Source organism: Kuraishia capsulata, genomic scaffold (genome assembly GCF_000576695.1).
Source record: "Kuraishia capsulata CBS 1993 genomic scaffold, Kuraishia_capsulata_scaffold_7, whole genome shotgun sequence".
NCBI classification, from domain to species: domain Eukaryota; kingdom Fungi; phylum Ascomycota; class Pichiomycetes; order Pichiales; family Pichiaceae; genus Kuraishia; species Kuraishia capsulata.
The window spans coordinates 479400-496550 of record NW_019172956.1 but is presented as its reverse complement, the minus strand read 5'-3'; the positions used below and the strand labels follow the sequence as shown (position 1 = coordinate 496550).

Genomic DNA, 17151 nt, shown 5'->3' with positions numbered 1-17151 from the left:
AGGAGAGAGAGAGAGAGAGGGAGGAGTGAAGCTCTCTTTTGATAGGAAAACAGTGAGATGATGGCACGGGAGAAAAAGGCAGTCTACGGTTGAGCATTACTTGCCCGGAAGGAAGAGGCAGAAAGCTCAAAGCTCTTGCCCGTGTCTAACTGACAGATATTTCAGACCAAAATATTCTGCTTTTATCTCTTTTTCCTAGAAGAACATCATAACAAGTTTCAACATGGCGGAGCCGATCGACTACATCTCCCTCCCCTTTAGAGTCACTGTTGTTGACGGCCGTGTATTGGAGGGAAGGCTGCTTGCCATAGACGACGAATCCAATCTACTGGTTACCGATGTTAAGGAGCACACTGGAGAAGAGACCCGGGATCTCGGATTGGTGAGTGTGCCTAGAAAGACAATAGTGAAGCTGGAAGTTGAGGAAAAAGAGTACGGTGACATGCTACGGTGGAAGCAAGCACAAACGTTGAGGTCGCTGAAAGTGAGTGATTGAAACAGCGAGCGAGAGGAGGTGATGGGATGCTGATATGATGCAACGACATTGCCAATTTGATGCAGAAGAGAAGATTGATACGATATTTTTCACGGGAGATGGTTGGAGAGGAAGATCTAAGACAAGTGGTATTGAAGATTAGGCTGAGTGTCAGTCTCTCTTCACAGAAATACACATGCCTAAGTGCTTATAAGAAAACTAGAATGATTGTTTGGTTAGGTCCCATCCACAAAGGAAGCACGCTTGACATGAGCAATGTCGAGATGGTCTCAAGAAGCAAACCCCAGACCGGGGCCAACATAATACGATCATTTTTGGCATGTATAGATGATGCATTGCATGACGTTATGAAATGAAACAATGGCACAAGCCACTAGAAAAAGATGGGTAATTGAAACTGGAAAACGGAATCGACGTTCACAAATATTCTCTCCTTTGAGTGAAATGGTGTAAAATGTGACGAGTATCGCTCTTATGAGCAGAACGACTTCGAACTGTAAGAAAATTTTGCTCTTTTCGGAAGACATGTACCTCTATTTCTCCTCTTCACTCTCGCTAGCGTCACTGGGCGCGACAGATACACCTCTCAATGTCAAATCTTGATCCTCTGAGTCGCTGGGACCACCAGCTAGCTTCCAATCAAAATAGTCCGCCGAGTTATTCTCCTGGAGTGTTCCTAAATCACCAGGTGTCATCAGCCCCTCCGTGTAGCGGTCACCGGGGGATCCTGGAGCACTCAAAGGTCTTGTGATCTTGATGTTGGTGCCGGACTCGAAAGGATTCTCATGATTGGACAGATTGTTATAAGAGTCTGGATAAGCCCTTCTCAGAGCAAGAGCACGAGCTTTGACATACTCCAACCCCATGCGCTTCCAGTCAAGCAGATCAGAAAGACGCTCAACACGGTTACGCTGATTGATCCGTTGCCTTCTTGTTTTCTCCACGAATTCAAACATGTAGTCCGTCAGCTGATTGATACTTTCATCAACAGATTTCATGCGTCTGTCGACGATGTAGATTCCATAGTCAGTAGAATTCTCAATCAAATCTTCCATATAGCATCCAAAACCAGACAGATTTGTTGTGATTGAGGGAATTCCCATCACGGTACACTCCGCCGGTGTGTAGCCCCACGGCTCATAGTATGACGGAAAGACACCGAGATGGCAACCTCTGACGAACTCATCATAATCAAGCGACAAAATTGGATTGTTGGCATTAAGGAACTCGGGGTGGAAGATGATTTTGACTCTGTCATCTGGTGTGTTGAAGAGCTTCACGCTTCTCACCTGGTTCAGGATCGGGTCTGTCGAGTCATTGGCCATGTTGTGAGTAACTATTGGGGGTAACGAATCCCTCTTGAGAGCAAACATACGTCTTTTGAGCAAGACCCTATCTGAAGGCTTGAGAAGGTCGTCGATCTCTGGGAGCTCCATCTGCGACGAGGTCTGAGAGAAAGTTGGGTTCTGGCAGAACTCGAACAGTCTCTTTCCCATAGAGTTCTGGATATCCTTGATGGAATTTTCCAGCTGTTTGATAACAGCTTGGCCCTTCAAAGTCTCCACAGTGTAGGAGTGTGTTGGTGCCGGCATGATGATGAATGCTACAACAGTCATCTTTGAACCGGACTCCTTCAGACGGTGGTTGAGACGAGCAAGCGACTCAATAAAGAAGTCCACACCCTTGTTGCGGTACTCGTATCTTCCGGCAATGAAGAAGTACAGAGTGTTGTTCAATTTAAAGTTAAGGTTACCGTAGAAGTGGCCCCTGATGAAGTCGTTGATCTTCTCTTTCTTCTCAGCATGGAGGTTTTGGAACTCATGAACAGCTTGGAACTTCACCACGTTAAGACCGTTGGGCAGAACACCATCGGGCTTACGTTTCAGTAAGTGCTCAGACTCATAAGCTGTGATATGAGAAACCGTGGTGAAAACATCTGCGGAATGAGCGGCGGCACGCTCGATGCAATACCGGTGGTAAATTCCGCGCTTTCCAGCCTCAGCATCCACGTCAAACTTGTCAAGATTGTTGTAGAAATCAACTGAGCCAGCACATAAATACCGCCCGAGTAAAGTGGCATGAGTGGTAAACACGGAGGTTACGTCGATCTTACGCTTTCGGCAAAGAGGCAAGCAAATACCCGCAAGCCATTCGTGAGCGTGGATGATGATGGCCTGCTTCTGGTTGTGAAAGGAGTACTCTCCCAAAAACCAAGCCACCAGATAGCCCAAAAGAATCGCATCGTTGGTCTCCGTGTCAAATGCTGGGGAAGGAATTCCAGTGTTGTTCCAGAGATCCCTCTTCCAGTCGTCCAGGTTGTAGGCTGCAGATTGCAGGTCAAACAGAAGGACACGGGGAGCCCCATCAATGAGCCACCGCCCATACAAATACTGAATTCCACGTTCTCCCATAGAATCAAGCGTTTTCTTCAAATGAGGGTCAGGAACCGGTAACTCCTCGACTTCCACCGACGCAGAGGCACGATTCCAGGGGCCCAAAAGCGTATAGCGATCGCGGTATTCTGCCACTGTGATTGGTGCCTTCGACTTCAGCACCGAATAGATACCTCCGACTCGATTTGCCACCTCAGTGGCGCACTCAAAGAGTAAATGGTGTTTGACGTCTCTGGTCATTTTCGGAGATGCAAACAAGGGCAAAACAATAACAGTGGGGCTGCTTTCTCAAAAGAACAACCGGTGGGACTGCAAGGGGCAAATAAAGCAAAATCCCAGATGCGAGGCCCAAAAAAAACAAAGGATCGAAACAGGAGGAGGAAAACAAGAAACAAGAAACAAGAAAGAAGACGGACACGAGAGAACAAGGCGAGACAAGGAGGTGCAGCCTTGAAGCAAAGGTGACCCTTTGGGATTTGGCAGGGTGGGGGAGATCGGTCCAATATGCGAGAGGTTACTAAATGGAGTTGAGTCACAAATATTAAAGTTTGAAACACCTGAAGAAATGCTACAGATCGAGAGAACATTGTGAGATTTTCAAAATCCACCATATCTCAATTGTACGGCTTTGAATGATATCTGAAGCAACACTCGTGATTCTTAGGGAGGGACCGAGGTGGACTTCAGACAGACACTATAGGGGAGTCCGTACAGCAGCTTTAACAGAAACAAAGTGGTCACATATAGTTATCGGTGCATTGACTTCGATCGGGACTACAATCTATTCAAAATCTGTGCTAACAAGGGCCAAATATTCACCAATTCTGCATTAAATGTTACCCCAATTTTCACTTTTCCTCGATGTCGGCGCCCAGCTGATGCTTCTGGTTGACTTCCTGATTGGGAACATAATATGCTGGAAACGGCATAATCGGGTGACCCCGGAATTAGCTCCCGCACCTGAAGGATGAGCCACTCGGAATAACACTCAGCAAATCTCAGATACTTTTGTAGCACCGTCACTTTATTAGTATCTCATCCTACCTGCCACCCTCCCCTTAGTTTGAGCTAGTTTCATTTTGGTCCCACCTTTTAGGCTTCTCGCTTCTGGTCCTACCCCGTCAATTCCCGAAGATGCGGGGAGATTAGCACAGGTGCACGACGTTTATGCATGCGGCGCAGCACACGAGCCCCGACTTAATTGAGCGTCACACTAGTATCACCTTCATCACCAGCATCTGCGTTATGGTCTAAACAGCTCAAACGACAACACTGCACACCACCATCCTCACTGTAACTGGCAACATCATTTGGCCCACAGCATTGCTTGTTGTGATTCACTGATATTTCCTTTCATTGTTGACCGGTTTCTCTTGAAGATGGCCCATTGGTGCCTGTCCATACCTGACCCCATTTCTAATGCTGAACCGAATGTTCGCGCGTGGCTCAGCCCCACATCAGCCAATCACAGCAGCTCCCCTACCATCCTCAGCCCAGAGCTATGAAGACACACAAACGCGGACTCTGCTGTATGGAACCCCGGATTTGCTGCCGTCGTCAGTGCGAATCACCGAAAGGTCTGGGCTATTCCGGCTTGTGATTTTTCAGGATGGAGGAATGCGTTCCAAACATGCTTTGTTCGATTCCGCTGTCTCAGTTCCTACCCAAGCTATTCCAGAAGGGGTTTCTGGATCCGCTGGCTCAATACCGGTGCAGCCCTGCCAAAAGTTCACCAAATTAGACGGAAATCGGTACCACCCTCAGCGAGAGTTGATGACCCATATGTTTGGCCATGGTGTTCTGGTCGAAACGTCCAATTCAGTCAAGATCCACGTTTTGCCGCCTCTACCTGCAATGCCAGATTCTATTCTTCTAACTCGTCTGGTCTCAGTGGATTCACACTATTGCGCCCAGAAGGATCCTGGAGCCACGCCCAACGACTGGCATCCACAGGCCACCATTCGTTCATGCCAGCGCGACGCACCAGCTGCAAATGGCTCAACACGTTTTGGTATCGGTGTGGTTGTTCCAATCTCAACTAAGGACTTTGATGAGGTGATTGCGGACAATTGGGAAGAAGTTGCTGACGAACTAGCAGCGTTACAGGATCTGCTGCTATGTAAGCTTCAAGCGAGTATGGCAAGGTCTAAAACGGCAACTTCAACCTCTGCAAATGCGCCCCAAGGAATGCGGTTTGCTCCTTCCAGTCTACAAAATGATCTAGAGTTGCAGACAGGTCTGCTATCGTTCATCAGAATGACGATTTTTTTGTTGGAGACACCACGGTTGCTGATTGGCTTCAACAAGGCCGATTCGGCATTGGTGGATTGGGCCCAGACAGTAGGCTCGTGGCTGGAGTTCAAAGATGGAAGACAGCAACATCTTCAATTTCTGGCAGCTTTGTTCACAATTCTGGCTCCAATGAGAATGAACCTATTACATAAACCATGTGATCGGTCTAAGCCAACATACCGCGTGGTGATCATGACTGGAAACCCCATGGTTTCACAAAAGCTGATCCTGATTCTCACGGGACTGTATACAAATGAAGAGATCTCGTTTGTGAACCATGATAGAGAAGCGGCGATTCCAGAACCAAGGGTCAGACCGAGACCGAACTCTCAAACCAATTCCATAACGGCAGAGAAGGATATGGCCAGGCCAATCCCAATTGGAAACTATTCTCACAACCAATCAAAAACACAAGATTCGTCCCCCCGTTCAATCCGGCTCCATGACCGTCCAGTAACGACTGGCTGGGAGATACCTTCGAAGACATCACCAGCATTATCACAATCGCCTGTCTTTATCAAGACCTTTGAAAGTGCAACAAATTTCGACAACGCTGTGGGAAAGCCGATGATAAATCGCCAATCATCATACGCTTCACTCCAGGGCATTTCGAGCTCGCTGACTGCTTCCACGAATCTGGCCCAAATGTCACAGTCTTGGATGAACCATGGATTCAGTTTCTTGGACAAATGGCGCAGCGGCCAGCCACCACAGCCTGAGATGCCAAAACAACCTGTTTCCTCTGCTTCCTCGTCTTTTTCACTTAAACACTCTCTTTCTTTCTCCCACCTGAGAACGCCATCTCCGGCATTTGAATACGAGGAATACCCATGGACCATATCGCAGCATTCTCCTCGAAAAGTGCCTTCCATGGTTGACCTAATGGGAACAAGGGGGGTTCCCAAACCTCCACAAATTAGAAGAGGACCTAGTCTGATTGGGTCAATCTCCGAGGAAACGACCAAGCAAGAACCTGGCACGATTGTCGGAAAACGCTACGACGAAATCAGACAACGGTGTCGCTCCATCATGCTTGACGATATCTCGCTAACATCGGAAAATGGTGTTGTTAACGTACTATTCCCCCACCAAATCATGGCTTTGCCGCAGAGAAAAGTGCTGCTTCCGTTATGTGGATATCTCGAGCAATTCTGCCCGGAATTCTCGATGCAATCGTGTCCGATATCGGGACATCTGGAGAATGCGATCCTGGATGTCATGAAGGATGACGTGAACAGAATGGATTTGTCACAGCCATGCTTCTCCAAAGGATCAGTCATCACCAAAACGATCCTAGTCTCGTTGCGCGCGCGTGAGATCAACGAGTTTGAGATCAGGGTTGATGATAACTGTTATAGAGATGGAAGTGTTTCCAATGGGGCGGCGTCGCCTCAGATTTCCAATCTAACTTCCATATTGCAGAACAGTTCGTTATCGTCTTCTTCCGTGTCTCCGACAAACTTTTCACCTTCATCAGTGGATTCCTGGCATACAACTAGTGTCAAAGAGGGTGGATCTTCGCAACCGCTCACCATAAAACCTCGCACACGACGGTTGTTCTGTCCCAATCGGAAGTACCAATACCTGGACCGCTTTCACGTCTCGAAGGTTGATGATATCTTGAACAGGATTGCAGATCTTGCCAGGCGGGCAAATGAAGAGAATGAGGCCGATGTCGCGAAGCGAATTCGCAACCTCGTGGATGATTTGATAGATGCAAAGTAAGATGGAGCGAGAGCTAAGGCTCAAGAGAATATTGGTAGTTAACAGTTCAAGCATATCAGGTGAAACTAACCCGATAGTGAGAACAAAACAAAAGCAAGAATTAGCGAGTTTGGGTATAAGTCATGTGATTGAATAATATAGGTAAGCAAGTATAGCCAAAAGCTGAAAACCAGGCACATAAGAAACACAGGCCCAAATAGCAGAACAAAAAGCGACGACCATGACCAGCGTGGTCAACAAGTACAGGTCAAAAGATAAAACAACCGAGATAAATAACGCAGACTAATCGAAAGAACCTTCCAGGGTCACGATTCCACAATTATCCTTGCAGGCTGGTTATTGCCGAACACATTGAAGCTCTGCCTCTTTGATTTAGAGTACTCCTCAACTTTGGGATCCACATTAACCACTTGCAGCTTCCTCTGGTTATACTGCAGATTAGTGATAGACTTGAGACGCAGTGGACGCGGCTTGAAGTCATGCACAGGATCTGACTCGACCACGGTAGTGAGGGCCGAAGAAGTCGACAGATTGGAAGCAGTGGAAGCGGAGGAAGATAGTGAGGGCACAGAGGATGCTGAATTCGACTGTGCAAGCTTGCGAATGGCAAGAGGCTCCACCGGCGTCGGTAGAAGCAGCTGCCTGGATGCTTGGAGCCTCTCTTCGTTTGTGCGCATGATTTTCTCACGAATTGGAGCCAGGAAGGGAGCAAAACAGTTCATGATATCCTGCTCAGTTACGCGCAAGTCCCAGCCAAGATATCCAATCATCTCGCGCTCCAACGTGTTCACCTCTTTCAGGGTAAGCAGACCATCTGTGTAAGCAGCCCAACACTTGTTGAAGGGCGAGGAGTCGTTCAACGACTTTGCAGCCAGAATCAAGGCACCAAGAAATATCCTGTGATGGGTGGTGTCTACTCCGTGCGAATTAGCAGGCAAGATCGAGCGAAGCTTCACAAGGTATACCAGACTGGCCATAAGCGTAGGGGTTTGAACACGCGAATGGCGTATCAGACCCTTGACAAACGAGAAAAGAGACACCGATTTCGAGGTCTCTTCAACAGGCGAGGCTGGTGGCGAAGGATATGCAGATGACAATTGACTGTATGGTTTGGAGCTTCGGATCGAAATCACGGATTCCGTAGTGGACACCAGAAAGGAGACCATGGAGGTAGAGACCGGTTTCTTGACAAAATGATGGAGGGCTTCTCTGTCGAGCGACATTGTTGAGACAAAAGAAAAACGGACAAAAAAAAGCGAAAGAAGCCAAAAAGACGCGACTTGTGTGAGGATGCCAGAGACCAGAAACTAGACTGAAAAGACTTAGCTCCTGAACTCTTGAATAGCTTTTAACAAAACTGTTAAACAAGACCCAAATCTGCAAAATCGCCTGAAAAACGATCAACACTTCACAGTAGAACAAACAAGATGCTGGCTTTTCAGTGGTAGTATTCTTGAGATCTGATAATCAATATCAGCAGTAATACCAGTCTTATACAATCTGAGAATATCCAGGAAACTATCCAATACTCTTGATTGTACGCGCTCGCAAAACCTGTCAAAAACCCAGAAATATATACATTCGCAGCCGCTGGCGTTTTTGCATCTCAGAACAGAAATAGGATCGGGAAAAAAGACGCTAACTGTTCGGAAGGACCCAATTATCTTCCAAAGGGGCTCTTTTCGTCCATCTGAAAGGGATGAGGTTGGATGTGAACGCGTCACCTTCCCCTTTGGGTCAAATTGGTGGAGGAGACGCGTTGGCTCGGGATCGGCTTAGGCAACCGATGGGGCTCTGCAGAACGGTTAATGAGGTTGAAATGATTCGCGTTGAGGCATTTTGAGAGGGCTGGTTAGCCTCTGGTACAGTTCAGTTATGGGGCTGAAAGAATCGGGATTCTGATGGCTATCCGGATAGTTATTGCTGCTAAAACTTTTAGCACTAACCAGCGGGCCGATGAGTTTCCCGATTTCGCCTAGACTGGGGCGGTTAACGCGGGTTAGACCTCATGTGCACTAACCAACTAAACGGTTATTGGTTGGTACACATAAGATATCAGCAATTTTATCTTTTACATCAGACACCCAATTTTGAACCCGGATATTCATATAAAAACGTTTGAGAGAAACTTGCTCTATATCTCGTCCCATCACAGACTTTTCAAGCAACTATCTAAGTTGCACCCGACAGCCGCGTCCACCATACAACTCGTCTCATCACGGGACCCGTATCCCGTTTGGTCGGCAGATCCCAGATCAGGTAGTCTCGAGTTGCTGACACTTTTGCTGGGAAGATAGCTCTTGGGCAGATTGTCCTTGCTGGCATAGTATAGGCTAAACTCTGGTTGTATAGTGACGGAGTGAATACCGTAAGCGTGTAAACATGTCTTGATAGTGGCAGCTACCTGCAAGAACTCCTCTGGCGACGTGGAAAGCTCAACGTGAAGCGATGCGATGAAAAGTTTCTCGGTTAAGTTCCAAATGTGGAAGTCATGGACGGAGCACACACCAGGCACTCCTAAGATATCCGTTTTGACGTCGTCGTACACCACGTTCGAAGGAGTGGCTTGTAGCAGGATTCGCGAAGAGGTTCGACACAATGGCAATGCTGATGAAAATATGATGATGGTGATCAGCAGAGAAACAGTGGGATCCGCGTAGAAACGCCAAGAGTAATCCGTTTTCCAGATGAAAAGTGCTGTCAACATCACTCCAACATTTCCCAGAGCATCTCCGAGAACGTGCAAGAAAACACCTTGCATGTTGAGGGATTTTCCGTCGGGATTCTTGGCCTTTGAGCTGTTTATGGTGTGATTGTGATTGTCATGAACCGAGTCAAGCAACCCTGTGCGTTCGGTATCTAGCCTTGAAACCACCGCGGCCGGCCAAATCGAACTTATATCTGCAGAAGAGTCGTCATCGTGAGGCTCAGAGTCCACGTGAGACCCATGTGAGTGCGAATGGCCCGTAGCTTCGGTGTTACCGCCGCTATGAGAATGGGAATGGCCACCGTGCTCATGAAACAGCACCAATCCAACCAAATTTGAAACTAAACCTGCAGATCCAACCGCTAGAATAAGCTGTGGATTCGTTATAATCTCTGGAGAAATAAACCGCTGTATTGACTCGATCGAAATGGTGAAGCAAAGCGCCAAGAGGAAGACGGCGTTGATCAAGGCCCCCAAAATTTCGGCTCTTTGCCAACCGTAAGTATATCTGGAGTCAGCTTCTCTTGTCTTGGACACATTTACGGCCCACAAAGCGACTAGCAGCGAGATGATGTCGTTAAGCATGTGAAACGAGTCGGCCACCAGCGCCAGAGAGTGCACCGTATAGCCCACTATCAGCTCCAGCAGAAAGAAAGCAGTGTCTATTACCAGCAGCGAATAAATGCGTATTTCTTTGGAAGACGGCATTGTGGCAGGCAAACTTCTTTTCAGGTCCAATTCGGGTTGGAAAGCGTGAAGCGGATGAGCAAGAAAAGTCAGGCAAGGAGACGGTGATACTCAATTCGCTACTTGAAAAACCGGGAGGCCAAGATGGAGTTGGGAGTACACTACCTCAACTAGGTCCGGTAGCTCCAAACGAGAGCCCAGAATGTGTACTAAATTGTATTTGAGGTCTTGCAAAAAGGATATTAAATTAATGTGTATTTGTGCTCCTTGTCGTAACTGTAGTTGCATCTTCTTTGGAAGATAAAAAGCGAAAATAGTCTTACATTTGGATGAAAAGGCAGAGTTCTATTTCTCCTATGCTTAGTCATATCGCCGCACGACCAAGATAGGGGTGCGGCTGGTCTGTGACAGTTGCTCTGCACTTCCTGGCCAAATCAGCATATTTTTACTGTTCAACAAATTACAAGTTATCCGTAGATGAGTGGCCAGGGAGTTCGCGTAATGCGGGCAGTATCATATGTAGCCCAATTGGACCCCAGTTTGGCTGACAAGGTGGCATGGGCACCTATTTTTAGGATATTTGAGCCGCACGATGCTGCATCTGCAGATATGGGGTGTCGCTCGTGTTTTATGAAAGATTTTCATGGTGTTGCGCTCTGTGGGCGATATTATAATGATCCATGCATGACAAATCCCAAAGGTCGGGCAGATCACCTCAAACAATAGTGATGGTAGAGGCTAGACACTCAAAAACCCCACCTCCAAAAGTTGAGCTCATAGTACTACGTCGATCTAAAAAATCCAAAACCCAGTAGCCAATTAGTCTATAAAATCTTTAAAACAGGGTGAAAAACCAAACTTCTTTTGTTTTCGGAAAACCAAGCGAGACCAAAATGCAACAAAACGTATTACTCATAAATCAAACACCTCGATGGTAGCAGAACCGTAGTCACTGGCAGTGATCACACAATATGCTGCATCAAGACTTTCACCAGCGGAATCGGACTTGACCTTATTTAGACCAACAGTCTTTGGGTTGATTGTACATGAACCACCGTTACACTTAGATTCATCGTCACAAGTAACCTTGAGACCAAATGATGGATTTTGGTCCTTGAAAGGAGAAGAATCCTCGAAGTAAACTGGGTTCCAGCCAACCTTGACGTAGGTGTTTCCGCTGTCATCCATGTTCATACCGGCAACATATGGTGACCAGTTACCGTATGGGTTAGCAGTGGAACCCCAGACACACCCGTCATCAGTTGAAACACCTGGAGGGTTCACGTAATAGTGTGCCGAAGTAGAAGCCCAATAATCGGTTCCGGGAACAGCCAAAACCTGAGAGTCGCCAGCTTTAACTGATGTTGGGATCAACATAGCCTCGTTACCTGGCAAAACAGTCTGACAGAAAGCAACCTCATCGCCTGCAGTGTTCTTGACAGAGACAGTCTTCTTTCCATCAACACAGTAGTCTCTATCGGAGTATGGAACTTCAAGTTCACCATCGTCGTTACAGTAGAGACCTCCATGCTGGGATCCGGGGTAACTGTAGGAAGTCACAGAAGAGTCCCACTGGTTCATAAGTTGACCTGGAGGACATGCAAATGGGCACCAGGTTCCAGAAGAACATGATTGATCAGGCGACATGGCCCAGCCAGCGTTGTCAGACTTTGGGGTAATTTCAACGAGATCCTTGTCTGTAGGAAAAGCACATGTGTTGGATCTCTTGGAGTGTTTGTGATGAACATGTTCCTGAGGAGTTGGTAATGCCATGGCCGAGAGGGCAAAGAGACAAGATAAAATGATTGAAGTTTGCATTTTGGTATTGTGTGAGCAGTATCAGGTGATCTGGTATGTAAAGAATGTGTGTTGAAAACCGCTAAATGAATGAGAATTTTCCGCAACTAGTTTCAGTCAATGAATGTGAGAATTACTGCTACCTCCAACATATTTGAATCCATTTTAGCCGGAATCTGTTTCTCTTAAATACTAATCCAAAAAGCTTTACGATCCACCAGTAGTGAAAAAAGAACCGAAGGCAATTGAGATCGCGCATATGCCTCCGAAAGAGGTGGAGATCGAGTGTTAATACAACCGAGCATTGCCTAAAAGAGTAAGATCTCGGTTGAATTACCACTCAAAGGCCACCCAAAGGAAGAAGGTCTAGATCGTCTTCTATTACCTTTACCTCTTCGGGTATAATTGGGGGCATGCGTCAAAAAAGAAAAGGGACCGAGAAGGTCTAAAGTAGAAAATTTTTCACTGCCATTAATAGCGTGTATCTTGACAACTGTGTGTGTTCTATATTGGTTCAAGTGACATTTAGGTGGACTATGGTGTTGTGTGCCATGAGCTTTTTGCTGTGTTCCCTGTGATTCTGGTTATGGTGACGTTTTACGTGTACTGCGGCTTCGATGCCTATGTGAAGAAGGCACAGCAAAACTGCAGTATCGAACAGTGCCTACCCGAAATCTAGTCAGAACATATTCTTCCTCTTTCAGTCGGTCTAGAGATGCAAAATCTCAATATGAATTCCTTTTACTAGTAAAGGGCAAATACAGGCTAGTTGGTGCTCTGAGTAAAACGTTGGGCGGCTAAAATGGCTGCTGTTCCCCCACTGCAAAAAATCGCAACTCTAGCCGAGTCTGGAAGCACACGTCCACTCTCGGGGTATCTACTACCGACGGAAGTGCCGCCTATTGTTGGCTGGCTGGCTGTCTACAAAATGTTTTCAGTACGGTTTGCACCAATTATAACTCAGTTAGCTAGCACTTGTTGAAAAAACTGTTTCGAAATTGTTCCAGAAGAGTTCCAGAAGCATGAGGCTCGGCCCTTCACTGGCTCTTCCCCGGATTAACTAGTACAGGTAGTGCGTATGTCCCAATGCAATACTAGTCTAGAACGGCTGTGGACCACTAGAACGGATGTAGACCAAATCTCGGAACAATAGAGCAAGCATATGGAGTCGATCCAATATCTCGTTCGTATGAAAGGCTTGTGGAAGGCATTCGAAAGGCCTAGATTGTCCTAGACATGGAACGTTAAGTGAGACAACCAAAAACCATCAGTAGCAGACGCACCGACACTTATCCAGAGCATTCATAAGCAAAGATACGATTGGGTTAGCGGCTAGTTCGGGCCTAAAGTCCGTTCCACTCGTTTCTTCTTCTCGAAACTACAGTTGTGAAATCCCCTGGCCCGACCAAAGGCTTTTCAATAAAGCGTGCGTGTAATTAGCATTCGTTTCTGTATTCGTATTCCTTCTTGCACCCACATACAGACACTTGGGAGCAGGAAAAGGGCATTTCTTAACAAAAAAAGAATTTCCTAGTCACTTCTTTTCGTGCATGTGACTAGGATGGTAATCCCAACTGGCAAAATTGCCAAACAGGTTGTCGAACGAGCGAAGGTGGTCGATGTCTACCCCGATGCCGATACCATTGAACTGGTCCTCGGTTCCATAGTTAAACACCTGGAGATCATCGTCCTGTTTGATCATTGGTGTAAAATGATACTTTTCATTGCTGAGATCAGTATCCATTTGATTGGAGAGATAGGAGAGCGAACTTGTCATCTGCTGTAGATTTGGATCGCGCTGAAATGTTTGAGATTGGCCGTTTTCCTGCTTAATGTTGGCTGGTACTTCCGGATCCTGTTCACCTATGGGGCTCAAGTTAATCGCCAAAGTTGAGTCCACATTGTTTAGGTTAGTTTCTCTTATTTTGATGTCAACCCCTCGTTTGGGGACATCTTCAAAGAGGCACCGTTGGATGTCCAGGTTCAGAGGAACTGTCGTCTTTATTGGAATTCCAATCTCGTCCAACATCTGCGTTAGTTCGCACAATTTGATGAAATTTTCCATAGCAACATGGTTGCCTTTCATTGCCATGAATTTCAAGAGCATGACTCCTTTATCGATCTGCTGATAGGTCTTCCCCGTCGAGATAGCCATCTCCAGCACCAAAATCGCACTGAAGCAGAAGTGGCTGTCCCAGTAATCGAATATTACCAGCTGGTTCAAGTCCTTCAGAGAGTAAAGAAGATCAACATTGTGACATGCACTCAGAATACACTTCTTGGTGATCCGCTTGGTGGTCTCGTCCTCTTTGATCAAGCCCTTGAATATCGCAATGATCAAGGGACGTGCAGTCATGATCACGTAGTGATTGAACTTCATGAAAAGATGGATCAAAGAACGACTGGATCTCCCACCTTTGGATATCTCAAGGTTCATCTTGGTGAAATCCGAAATGAGATTCTTTTCGAAATGAGTTTCCAGCACTCGTAATACTCGGTCGGTGTTGGCTACCAGTCTCTGGACTCCCTCTAATTCGTAGATCTGCGTGATTATCAAATTAGAAAATTTCAACAGAGCAACCTGATTGGCCAACATATTCACTTTGAAGCCATCCTTCAGATCCAAATAACTCTCCAGCATCTGCTCGCATTTGCACTGGTCGAACTCAACGTGGGTGGGCAGTCTGAATCGCGTGTTTGCAAACGCGTCCAGAACGTAAGTGGTCCACCAAACGCGCTTACACTTTTCACGAAATACTGCATCTTCCGGGTGTTTAGGAACATCCAGATGCAATCCTAGCGAAAGACACCATCGCATGGCTAATCCAAAGAAGGTGTAGGCTGTGGTGATCCTGTTCAGAGTCTGCGAGTAGTAGCCAAGCTGCAAGGCCACCTGAATGGACGTCAAGTTCGGGTCTTCATTAGGCGATTGGAAGAATTGCAGCGCCAGCTTGTAAAACTTCAATCCAGGTGTTAGTCTGGGTCGCGAGTTGGAGGCATTGCTCTCAAGAGAGTACAAAATGACCTCACCAAGAGCAAGTGTTATCCAGAACTGTGACAAGAATTCGAGCGATTGGTAATCAAGATTACCGTACAGATGGTTCACACGTGTGGTGAATTCCGCCTCATCATAGAGATAGTGACTTTCGTTCAAGAACTGAAATGTTAGACCAATGAGTCTGTTCACGTAATCTTTGGATGGCAGGTTCAACCAGCCGGTATATGTGATTCTGAAGAATTCATCATCTACATAATGATGACCACGCTTCAAATCTTCGGGATCGTGAATGGATAATCGATTGAAAACGCCCATGGTATCCATCTCCTGATCTGAGCCACTTGAAGCTTGGTCTTCGTTGAGAGAGTAATCAGTATCACCTTCAAACAGCTTGCCCGATCCGAAATCCTGATCAGGTCTGGTATTTCCATGTACCTTAAAGGCGGCATCGGATTCCAATTCCTTCACTCTCTGGTTCAGCTTCAACCATTGAGACTCCATGACTATGACCTTTCGGTCCTTCAGCGGATATACACATTCCTTACTGGAGGAAAGACAATTCTGACAAGTTGGCTTTGTGCCTGAACACTTCACCTTCTGAGATTTGCACCGCAGACAGGCGTAATGTGTTCTTCCGATGATTCCAATCGGCTCTGACATCACGAGTGTGGGGTAACTGCTGCTGGAGTCTTGTGGGTGTTGGCGAATAAAAAAGACGCAGCCTTAACCAGCGAATCAACACTGGATATATACGAATTCTCAAAAACAATGCCCAGAATTGTGCGATAATGGAGCGTTGACTTCAAAGTTAAGCAAGACGCTGAGCGGAGGTGCTGAATGTGGAGAAAGATAGCGTCCGGGGGTTTGCTCTGGCGAAGAGGCTAAGAGGACTTTGGTGAGGTTTTGGAAAGAAAACGTTGCTCAATGTTTGATACAACTATGGAATAAGACTTGAATAACAAGTGGCTACATTCTAGATTTTTTTATTGCTCTTTTTTCTCGAGAAATTGACCGTTGTTCAGACTATTTACACTGTCTAGGGTGTATTTTCAGCCTTTGGAGGGCGGCATCTTCCCCACAATCTGTCACAAGGCCGTGTAAAGTTTGCAGTTGCACTTGCTTTTTGGGCATGGCGTCATTAATGTCGTAAGAGAGGGGCTGCTATACCAGTAAAGTTTTGTGGGTGATATGGTGGATTGTTGGCGATATATTGAAAGGCTCGTCGGTCGTTTTGTGTCAATTCGTATGTGGAGGGTCTTCCGCCGTGCAGTACAGCGGATATGCAATGCGTGATGTACGGTGGCGGAGTGCCATGCCAAGGTATATAGCACTGAGGTGTTGCATCGTCCTTTTGTTGGCAATCGTTTGAGTCGCCGATAATTTATTTCAACAAAAATCGAAGGCGTTGAGGTATTAGTTGCCACTGAGACCAAGCAGTGAAGTCTTAGCATATCTCGTTGCTGCCCAGCCGCACCTTGGGACGCTCACTATGCTAGCTAATCAGCTGGAAAATATATATTACATAACCTGGAGGTATATGTGTAGAAACGACATTGAATGGGAACCCTTATCGGAAGGGTAATGCTTTTCATTCCAAATTGCGTTCGTAAACTAGCCAAGGGGGAGTTCCTCCGATGCTGTTGCTCGCCCCGATCAGACTCACCTACCAAAACTTTACTCTGAGACAACCAACGCTGAAAGCACCCCTACAAAGTTATTTCAAGCCAAGAGCGCTATTACTAACCAACAAATTCTCGGCCCACCTCCGATTTGACCATTTAGTGTTCTTGGCCTCGAGGACTGGTGAGAGTCTCCCAGCCGAATCATCGTGTGGAGACCAGCTCTGTCGGATAAATATTCCGAGTGCCATAATCATGGCAAAAAGGGCTACTGAGTTCTTCGTTGAAAAGGTTCCCAAAACCCCCAAAAAAGGCCCAGAATACGACCAATATATATATATAAATATTAGCTATCTGTAATTGGAGCTTTGCCCACTTAATCCAACAAAGTATAATCGAAAAACACCTCAGATCACCGAGGCGCTTACACTACCCCG

The 17151-nt window shown here is 46.5% G+C and overlaps 7 protein-coding genes across 7 annotated transcripts; 2 read left to right on the top strand and 5 right to left on the bottom strand.

The window, feature by feature from the left end:
- Window positions 1–223: 223 nt before the first annotated feature.
- On the top strand, window positions 224–496 carry KUCA_T00005742001 (uncharacterized protein; the record flags this gene model as incomplete). The annotated part of the gene is made up of 1 exon (XM_022601985.1): window positions 224–496. The coding sequence occupies one exon, from the start codon at window positions 224–226 to the stop codon at window positions 494–496; it is 273 nt and encodes a 90-aa protein (XP_022461732.1).
- Window positions 497–1029: 533 nt separating this feature from the next.
- On the bottom strand, window positions 1030–3129 carry KUCA_T00005741001 (uncharacterized protein; the record flags this gene model as incomplete). The annotated part of the gene is made up of 1 exon (XM_022601974.1): window positions 1030–3129. One exon carries the CDS (start codon window positions 3127–3129, stop codon window positions 1030–1032), a length of 2100 nt encoding a protein of 699 aa, XP_022461731.1.
- A 1179-nt stretch (window positions 3130–4308) lies between these two features.
- KUCA_T00005740001 (uncharacterized protein) lies at window positions 4309–6906 on the top strand (the record flags this gene model as incomplete). Its single annotated transcript, XM_022601963.1, has 1 exon — window positions 4309–6906. The coding sequence occupies one exon, from the start codon at window positions 4309–4311 to the stop codon at window positions 6904–6906; it is 2598 nt and encodes an 865-aa protein (XP_022461730.1).
- Window positions 6907–7211: 305 nt separating this feature from the next.
- Window positions 7212–8129, bottom strand: KUCA_T00005739001 (uncharacterized protein; the record flags this gene model as incomplete). Its single annotated transcript, XM_022601952.1, has 1 exon — window positions 7212–8129. One exon carries the CDS (start codon window positions 8127–8129, stop codon window positions 7212–7214), a length of 918 nt encoding a protein of 305 aa, XP_022461729.1.
- A 926-nt stretch (window positions 8130–9055) lies between these two features.
- KUCA_T00005738001 (uncharacterized protein) lies at window positions 9056–10321 on the bottom strand (the record flags this gene model as incomplete). The annotated part of the gene is made up of 1 exon (XM_022601941.1): window positions 9056–10321. One exon carries the CDS (start codon window positions 10319–10321, stop codon window positions 9056–9058), a length of 1266 nt encoding a protein of 421 aa, XP_022461728.1.
- An 891-nt stretch (window positions 10322–11212) lies between these two features.
- KUCA_T00005737001 (uncharacterized protein) lies at window positions 11213–12118 on the bottom strand (the record flags this gene model as incomplete). Its single annotated transcript, XM_022601930.1, has 1 exon — window positions 11213–12118. The coding sequence occupies one exon, from the start codon at window positions 12116–12118 to the stop codon at window positions 11213–11215; it is 906 nt and encodes a 301-aa protein (XP_022461727.1).
- A 1513-nt stretch (window positions 12119–13631) lies between these two features.
- Window positions 13632–15755, bottom strand: KUCA_T00005736001 (uncharacterized protein; the record flags this gene model as incomplete). The annotated part of the gene is made up of 1 exon (XM_022601919.1): window positions 13632–15755. The coding sequence occupies one exon, from the start codon at window positions 15753–15755 to the stop codon at window positions 13632–13634; it is 2124 nt and encodes a 707-aa protein (XP_022461726.1).
- Window positions 15756–17151: the final 1396 nt, after the last annotated feature.